The sequence below is a fragment of the Candoia aspera genome, chromosome 12, assembly GCF_035149785.1.
Source record: "Candoia aspera isolate rCanAsp1 chromosome 12, rCanAsp1.hap2, whole genome shotgun sequence".
Lineage (NCBI taxonomy): Eukaryota > Metazoa > Chordata > Lepidosauria > Squamata > Boidae > Candoia > Candoia aspera.
The window spans coordinates 5,846,655-5,856,268 of record NC_086164.1 but is presented as its reverse complement, the minus strand read 5'-3'; the positions used below and the strand labels follow the sequence as shown (position 1 = coordinate 5,856,268).

The following is a 9,614-nucleotide window of genomic DNA, read 5'->3' as shown; positions in this document are numbered from 1 at the left end:
AGTGGTTTTCCTAGTGCCTTTTCTCCCCACACAATTTCTCTCTTCCTTGTTACCAATAGCTTCAAATGGAGATTTTCAGGGTCTACCCTGACATCACTTGTGTAAATATGTTGGAATCCCTGATCCTCTTATGCAATAGTGAGCTGGAGGCAGCTAATAAAAGATGGCATTTCTGGGGTTTATCAGATTTCCTGAGTGAGTTGCAAAGAGATGAAGATGTTGGGATATAGAGTGCTTCAGTTTTTATCCCAGTTTAAAAAAATGTTAAACTATGCCTTCTAACTTGGGGAAGCTCTGCAAGAAAACACGCTAGAACGTTTAGGCTGTTTGTACACCCGCCTTATTTCCACACCTACAGCGATCTAAAACGAGATTGAAGGTGCAGAACCAAGTGACTTTTTCTTTAATTGCATTAAGCACAGGAATCCATCTGTTTGCATCTATGGCAACTCAGTTCAGAGCCTGCTAAGTAAGTTTCTGAATGAAAGGCAGGCTATAAATCTAATAAAACAGAAGTAAGTATTGAAATGGATGTATAACTTGGGGGAGCCAAAGGCCGCATTTGGCACTGAGCAGCATGTGGTGATGCATTCTTCCAATGAATGTAAATTTGAAATGGGCACCAGGTTCCTAACTGTATTATTTCACCAGCAGTTCTAAGGATTGAAGGAGGACAAATAAGAGATTCCATCATAAACCCCTTTCTTTCCCAGGTGATTTTGGAGTGCTAAATTCTGCATTGAGTATTAAGTCAAAGAAACCACATTCATAGGAAGATTTTTATTTTCTCACCTTTAAAAACAAAGCAAGTACAGCCATCTTGTCTTGAATTTGAAGCATCATTCAACATCAATTTTGCAAGAATGGTGACCTTAAAAAGAAGCAGTAACCCTAAAAAAATTAGCTTTTCATTAATTACCCTACAAGGCCCAGAGGTAGGTCACAACATTTCAGCCAGTTAAATGTCTTTAAGGCCCAAGCGATAACCACAGGCAAAGATCTTTAAGAACGTTGTACATTTTTGGGGGATGGGAGTAAGAAAGAAATCTGAACTTTGTACTTCGCATTTATAACTGTAGAATTTCCAAGTTACAATATTGCTTGGTATGAAAAGTACAGTTTTTTAGAAAGTAAGGAGAATAATTCTCTACTGCTGAAGCTCCCCAAAGTGGTGGGTATATGAAAAGGGTGAAAAACAAAAACTCAGGAATAACTTCTTTGCAACCTGTTTCCTGGCTCCGCAGCCCTTTCTTCCTGCAAAGGTTTCCTAAATTCAGCCAATTCATGTGAGTGACTACACAGAATGAACTGCATCTCAAATACACCCAAATGCATCTCAAATGCATCCTATAACTAGTACACTATCTGTAATGGACAAATCACCCCGTAGTAAAACTTGGCTCTATTATCTTTAGCTGAAATCAAGGAAAGTTGCTGGCCTTTTCAAGGAAGCTCACAAAGATCCGTTTGGGCTCTACTGTCCTGAATTAAAATCCTAAATAAACTAAGAGTCGCCCAAGGTCCACAACTTACTCTTTTATTTTCTATGACTTCTGCACTAAATCAGCTTAGCTTTATTGGCCCCATGTCGCAGTTGCTAGAGGCTGCAGGTCTCCTGGTTAACAGTCTTAACTGGATGTGAATGATTCTAATGCAAAGTGGTGCAAGAATTTTGGAGCTGTCCAGTTATTACGATGTTCCTCTAAGTGTGATTTTCCTGCCCTTCAGATCTTAGGTGAGGCACACTCTCCAGGTTCTAGCCCTCATACGCCACCAACAGTAGCGGAGAGTGGCTTATGGATACAAAACCGTTTCAAGGAATTAATGTTGGCAAGTTGGCCGGAAACAGACCCACTGTGACTTCCATGTACATATGGATAGGACCCTGCCAACATCTTAAAGCTTACAGTTAATTGCTCATTATAAATGGCACTGAAGATCTGCATTACAGCTAAACAAAACAGGCTTCTTAACTTTGCCCTGCAGTTAATTAGCATAATAGAAAGATATAAGTATCCCAACCCTTCTAAGAAGAAAGCTACTTTGCTTCAAAGCCAGGATCCTATAACGTGGGTGCAAATATCTCTATAAAACCGCTTTTTAACCATTTCCAGTGCTACATTAGCTGTGACAAATAAACCACCGACTCCGCGTTCCCACCCAAGGATCTGAAATTATAGAAATCCTGCAGAAATGCCCACATTCCCAGAGAAGGTTCCTGCAGCAGATGAAGCTCATTCAGATATGGGCCTTTGGTGGAAGACAAGTTTTATAAAAGGGACTGTTACAAAGAAACGGGTTGGGACGATACAGGAACCCTTTCTAGACACCACGAATTCAAAGGGAGTTGGGGACAAAGCAGTACCTACTTGGGAGACATTTTCTGGTCACCGGTCAACCTTCAGAGCTGAGCAAGGTATGTTCAGCAGGTCCTCACAGGGACATCCTGCAAAGCACCATTAAATGGAAGGGAGCTCACACAACACGTGCTTGGGCAATGGGGGTCCTTTATGTACCACCTCAACTGGGTTCGGTCATTCCTGCCCACTGAGGGACTCAGCTTGGGTCTCAAAAGGTTAGCACTGAGTTACTTTTGATTAAAATGTGCAGCATCACAGCCAACGCCACCGCAAGTCCTAGTATTTCTAAAAACGGCTGATGCAGAAATGGGTAAAATATAAGTGGAATATGATAAAAGGTTCCTTAAAATTTAAAAGCAAAGAAACCAACCATCTTCAAGTGGCTCTTTGTCGCATTCGCTAATCATTCTTGCGGTCTTCAGCATCTTTCGTTTCTTCGTCGGAATATACGGTGGGTTCTTCTCCGTCCTTCAGCAGTTTGCCAACGTAGTGATATTTAACTGAATAAAGATCCCCCCATTAAATAAGAATTATTATTTTAATCCATACATGGACAAATGTCTTATAAAATTTTACCCTCCCCAAAGAACAGTGTTACCAACTTCAGAGCCAAAAGCAACTTGCTTAGATTCTACAAGAAAATTTAGATGATCTGCAAAGAACATAAAAGATTGATTTCCCAGGACCCAAGAATGCTTGTGTTACTGGTCAAGCTCTTGTGGCTTCAATGCTAAACACCCTTACAAAAAAGCTCCCCCCAATCTGATTGGACATCAGTTCCCACAATCCCCTAACCTGGAATTGTGGGGAATCAGGTTTGGAAAAGTTAGAATAATAATTCCTGTTAAGTGTAGAAGATTTTCCTTCTGTATATCCACGCTAGGATTGTGTTTTGGTCATGACCATCTTAAGAAAAGTTAGACAAGTTCATTGTGGGAGATGGCTCTTACGGATGTAAGGTAGTCCTCGACTTACGACCACAACTGGGACTGCAACTTCTGTTGCCAAGCAAGGCGGTTAAGTGAGTCATGCCTGATTTTATGGCCTTTTTTGTTGCAGCCATTAAGTGAATCTGGCTTCCCCCATTGACTTTGCTTGTTGGAAGCTGGCTGGGAAGGTTACAAATGGTGATCACATGACCTCGGAATGCTGCAACCGTCCTAAGTGCAAGCCAGTTGCCAAGCGCCTGAATTTTGATCATGTGACTGCAGGGACACTGCGACGGTTGTAAAGGCAAGGACTGGTCTAAGTCACTTTTTTCAGTGCCATCATAACTTCGAACAGTCGCTAAACAAATGGTCGTAAGTCGAGGACTACCTGTATATGATCAAAGAGTTAAGACTAGGGCTGGACAAAATTTGAAAGGCTTACATGTAAATTGCTGTTCCCAATCACTCAGCGTTTCTTTCTGGGTAGCATCCAGGTCGGAGAGATCATCGTATTCATCTTTCAGAGCTTCTTTATCGAGGCAGAACGTGGCAAGACCTCGGGATGCATCTCTTCCAGCAAAGATGCCATAGGGACCCTCTGCAGGGGACAGCCCAGGGTTAGAACAGTGGCATGTATGTCCCAACTTTCAAAGGCTTGTTAAATTTGGATTCTCTGCTACTTGGGTAAAGAGACATGACCTCTGTGCAGCATTTTAAACCCAGTTTTCTACTTAAAAACAAAAAACCATATATATATATATATAGTTACCAGGTTTTTCTAAAGGCTGCAATTTTGGCTGGATTCATCAAGGACTTTAGACAGAAAACGTAAATCAGTAACTTTGCTCATTCTTACAAATTGTTGCTGGGGCTCAGAAATGTCAAAATGTTTAACCGTTCTCTAGCGACTGACCTTTCTTCCCCAACGAGCAGAAGTCCTGCTGTGTCATATTTTGGTACTTCCCTCTTGAGGACTAGACCCGTTTTTATTTTTAAAGTGGGAAGGGGTAAGTATGCAAGACAGATCTTCAGAACAATATATTCCAGTCTGCAAACTTCATCTGCCTGCTGTTTGCTCAAGATAACACAGCTGAGTTGAGATACACATCAAGGACGAAAGATAGGCAAGGATGACAGATAGCTTTTCATGCAGAGGACAGTCAGAAACAGAGCAAAGAAAGAGGGTGCATGGAAACTGATATATTAGAAAGCCAAGAAAATCCTGGGAGGCACATTAGGGACACGGTTCAAGAAGGGGGCCTCACAAAATTCCGATTTCTAAAGGCAGAAAGTTTGCCAGTTGCAAAAAAGCCCTGATAGTGGTGAAATGCAAACTTGGAATTGTTGCTCAATCAAGCAGCTGAGGGACTTCTGCCCATCGGCCTTGCTGGCTTTTCACAAGAGTAAAACTGGTCAACCCGAGTGGGTCAATTTGTACATTCATGTGGGAAAGGACAGCACTGTTACACAAGTGCCCAGCATTAAAAGAGAACTGCTTTGTAGGTGAGCCTGCAACACAACTTGCGTGACTATGCACATAACAACACACAACGAGGCAACAGGTTCATTCAGTAAACTATGGTTCTATTAATCGAGACAATGCACTGTGTGAACAGGGCAAAGTGATCCAGAAAGTGTGCAATTTGGAGTTTGCTTAAGAGGTTGCTTAACTCCTTCCCTGCTGGTTGCTTTTCAGCTACCTCCGTTCAAAGCCCAGCTAAGTGGGAGCACCCAGCCGACCCTGGCTGATGTTGAAAACCCTAAGTAGGATCAGACTTGGTTAGCCCTTGGATGGGAGACCACCAGGAATTCTCAGGGCTGTAGGGAAGCTGGAAAAAAAAACCCAAAGGCAATGCTATTATTGCAAGAAAGAGAACCCAATAACATCTGAAATTCTGGTTATAGAGTTTAGGTTCATGGAGAAAGGTAAGATATAAACAATATCATTGATTGTTATCCCTTGCATATTACAGGTAGTCGTTGCTTAACAACCACTCATTTAGTGACAGTTCGGACTTAGGGTGGTGCTGAAAAAAACCAACTTATGACCGGTCCTCACACGACCAGCATCTCCACGGTCATGGGATCACCGTTTGGGAGCTTGGCAACCGGTTTGCATTTATGACCGTTGCAGCATCCCATTGTCATGTGATCGCCATTTTCGACCTTCCCAGCCAGCCTCTGGCGAATAAAATCAATGGAGAACCGCGTGGCTCGCTTAACCACCACATTGTTTGCTTACAGCCACAGCAATTCACATAACAGCCACCGCAAAAAAGGGCATAAAGTTGGGTCGGATTCACTTAATGACTGCTTTGCTTAGCAACCAAAATTCTGGTCCCAATTGTGGTCATTAAGCGAGGACTACCTCTATTATTATTATTATTATTATTATTCACTTCCTGAAGCATTGCAGACTAGGTGTGCTAGAAATAGTTAACTTGGAAATAGTTCAAATAGCTTACACTCAGTAAACAGATCTGTGCAAGAAAACCTGTTTGGCGAACCCCGCTCAAGGATTGCCAATAGCTACCGGGCTGTTCTAGTTTCCTCCCACCTAATATATTTGAAGGAAGAAGCTGGGGGTGGGGTAGGCCCCATTGATGAGAAGCTGCTGGGCCTTGTGAAATCTGGAACCTCCCTCCTCCCACACAGAAGCCTTGCACAGCAGAGAGAGCTGAAAGCAGAGCGGTGAAGGGGAGGTTGGGCGTGAAAGCCGGGCCAACTTTGCCGCCCTCTTGATCAGGGCCTGGGGGATAATCCCGGGGAGGTTGGGCGTGAAAGCCGGGCCAACTTTGCCGCCCTCTTGATCAGGGCCTGGGGGATAATCCCGTCTGGAGAACAAGGCAGGCTGGTTAGGCATGGAACTGAGATGGGGGAGGGGCTCGGCAACAGCGCCGGAAGCTTCTCCCTTTCCCTAGAACAGCCTGTTTCCTGCACGGATCAGTCCTAAGACTGGATACTCTTCCTCCGAGCCCCATGTGAGGATCCCTGCTTGTTCCTGGTTTTCCTCCCCGCTTGGCTGCCTGAAGGTTTTCCCAGGAATGGGAGATCTGTCCATACTCCCCCAAGAACCCATTTTGCTGATTCACACAACTGCAAGGCTCAAGCAAACACCTGGTCATGTGGAACCACTGTCATGCCTTCAGGAAGACCCTCCCTGATTTCTGGGGGAGGCCCCGGCTGGGGGGAAGCCTTGCCTCCGTGGCTTTAAACGTTTTCAGCTCATTCCAAGGAACAGCAGATCAGGTTGCAGCAATAAATATTTGATGGTGAATGCAAGAGCAACTGGTTTGATCACACCCAAGGACGTGTGGCTCGGTGTTCGTGGCCACCTCAACGCCACAAGCCGGGCACGAATGCAACCGTCTTTTGCGTGTTTCCATTCTCTGTCGGATCCAAAATGGAGGTCTGATTGCAACCAGAGTCTTTGGCACTTCTGTTTCCAGGCTCCTGCAGCTTTTGCATTCCAGAATAAATCCTGGTTTCAAATAAGTCTAGATTTCAGCAAGGCTTACTATGAAATAAGCGTATTCAGATTACAGCCCTGCAGGGCAGCCTTGGGTCGGCTAGCCAGAAGTAAACAGAAGTGATTTCAGTAAATCTTTCTCTGAAACGGATTTACTAAGACTGTAGTTCCCAGCATTAGCCTGTATCCATTCTTAATTAATTTGGAATAACTACTATGAACTACATTGGTTTTGGACATTATAGGAGTCTATGGTAGCCAAAAATCAAGGTGTCTGGTTGCACATTTTCCAACTAACATTTTATTAAAAGGCACAAGTTACCAGACACATTCAGATTATCGTTTGAAAGCTGATCTTAAATTCTGTGGACGATTCTGACAACGGCTCTACGGACAAAAGAGTTTGCTGGGACTCTCATCTTTGCCCTCCTGCAACCCTAACTTGGAAACATTTTGTAGGACCAAAGTCCATTTCCAAGCAGGATAGTGTTGGAAGTGAAACTTGCAAAGAGATTCTGCAAGACCTATGCCTGAATTATTTTACTATTCATAGACACACAACAGATTAAAATCCAAGTGCCACCTTCACAGAACAGACTGCTTGCCATCAGGATTTTCAGTACTGGCTAGTAAATCCTGCAAGGCTGGATGTGTGTGTGATACAAAGAAATCTGGCCCCTGCAAATCTCAGAATATGAAAATGGCCTTGATAGACAGGAGGGAGGGGGGGAAGAAGGGGGGGGGTAAAGTCTACAGTTTTTAGAGTAGAAGCAGAAAACTAGATTCAATTCCGGGTATACTGTATCTTTTTTAATCAGTTGGATTCTTGGAGACTGCTGGGACAAGTCCCTGCAATTTCAGAAGCAGTTTGCCATTGCCTCCTTCCTAGGGCTGAGAGAAAGTGACTGGCCCAGGGTCCCCCAGCTGGCTTTTTGCCCAAGGCGGGACTAGACCTCCCGGTCTCCCGGGTCCTAGCCTGGTGCCTTCGCCACTACACCATACTGGCTCTCTACACTGCGTTACACCCTTCTAATTTAACGCAACATACATTAAATCAAAAGGAACCTACTTCACTTAGGCTCTGCAACTCTGCCTTGCATAAATCCCCCCCCTTCCCGGAGATCTTCCCGGGGATCCTGCAACTCGGGGATCCCCCTCTTCCGGGGGCCACAGAGGATTTCGGGGTCCCCCTCGCCCGCCCGGGGGGTCCCAGCGGCCGCTCCGCGCAGACGGGGACGCGCCGGGCCGCCCTACGGGGCCGGTGGGAGCGCGGCCCCCTCAAGGAGCGCCGCGCAGGGCGGAGCGGCCGCCGAGGGCCCCCGGGGCGCCGCTCCCCGCCCCCGCCCCCGCTCCCGCTCACCGGGGCCGTAGAACTTTCGGCCGCGGCTGACGTCGAAGACCTTCCCGTTGATGGCCATGAGGATGCGCGGGTTGCGCTCGCCGTCGAAGGCGCGCAGCTCGGCCAGCGTGAAGTCGCGGCGCTTCAGCTTGGGCAGCGGCGGCGGCTCCTCCTCGCCCGCGGGCTGGGCGCGGGGCCGGTCGCCGCGCACGATCTGGTAGAGCAGGAAGAGGCAGAGGCCCAGCAGGCTCAGGTTCAGCGGGGAGCTCACGATCTCCATCAGCAGGCCGGGGCTGCTCGCCTCGGTGCCCGCCGCGCCGGCGTCTGCGCCGGCCGCCGCCTCCTCCACTGCCATGGCCCGCCTTGCGCGCGGTGCTGCGGCCCGGGCCGAGGCTGAGGCTGCTGCTGGCTGCGAAAGGCGCGCGAGGGCAGGCCGGCGGCCGGGCAGGCTGAGCGGGCGCGGGCGGGGGCGGGGGCGGGGGCGGAGCCGGGGCGGAGCCGGGGCGGGCCGCCCGAGCCGAGCAGGCGGCGCGCTGCGAGGGCGGAGCGGGTGGGTGGGGACGGGACGGGACGCGGCGCGCAAGGCTCGGCCCCGGGAGAGTTGCGCAATCGGGGATCGCCGAAGGGATCCACCCGGCCTTGGCTCTGCGGCCGCTGCGGGGCCAGCCGAAGGCGCTCTGCAGCGAGCTTGCGTGGATCGTGGGAGCGCCGCCGCGGACTCAGCGCCGGCCGCTTTGAGATGCGCTTACGCCAGCCCGGCGCTGCGCTCGGCTGCCCGCACAGAGTTTCAGCCGCAGAAGAAACTTGCGGGCGAGGCTTGGCGGATACAACCTACAGTAGCCACTAAGAGCTGGAGGGCTGGAGCAGTGTTTCGGCTGCTTTAAGGTGGGCGGACTTCAACGCCCAGAATCCCCAAGCCAGCGTGTCATTCCCAGGATTCCCCAGCCACTCCACCCATCTTAAAGTTGCTTAGAAACTTTTGGGTACAGAAAATAGTTTCCTGAGCCTTCATGATGTGACGCTGTGATTTCCCAAGCTACTGCGGAAGATGTGGTTGGTATTTTCAGGGTTAAAGATTAATACTCAGGTCTTGTTCAGACCCCTTGGGGACAGCTTTGCCTGTTAAGACATAATGGTAATAATGTGAAATGGGACAATTGTAGACCTGTTATAAGGCTTTTTCCAATGTTCTCAAGCAAAAGTAGCCAGAATCATTTTAGGATCCAAAGTGAAACAAAATAAATGCTTACAGACAGCCTATCCCTCTGCAGTAAGGCACCAAATATTTATTTTGCCATCGAAGGTAGTCAATTCCCTTCCCTCAAATTAAAATTATAAATAAGGATAAAACATTAAATTTGCAACCATTATGTTGCCCAGAGTTATTCTTCAAGCTGGGTGGCCGTATCAATGTTGTAAACAAAAAAAGGAATGAATGAATGCATTATTTTCCTAGAACCCGCCGTCATCTGCCTGATAGCCACGTCGCTCCGCCTAAGGATAGAACTGGCCATGTT

The 9,614-nt window shown here is 47.5% G+C and overlaps 1 protein-coding gene across 1 annotated transcript; it reads right to left on the bottom strand.

The window, feature by feature from the left end:
- Positions 1 to 765: 765 nt before the first annotated feature.
- PGRMC1 (progesterone receptor membrane component 1) lies at positions 766 to 8,495 on the bottom strand. Its single transcript, XM_063313581.1, has 3 exons — positions 8,119 to 8,495; positions 3,732 to 3,887; positions 766 to 2,860 (listed from the first exon to the last, which is right to left on the bottom strand). Exons 1-3 carry the CDS (start codon positions 8,450 to 8,452, stop codon positions 2,760 to 2,762), a joined length of 591 nt encoding a protein of 196 aa, XP_063169651.1. The 5' UTR covers positions 8,453 to 8,495; the 3' UTR covers positions 766 to 2,759.
- Positions 8,496 to 9,614: the final 1,119 nt, after the last annotated feature.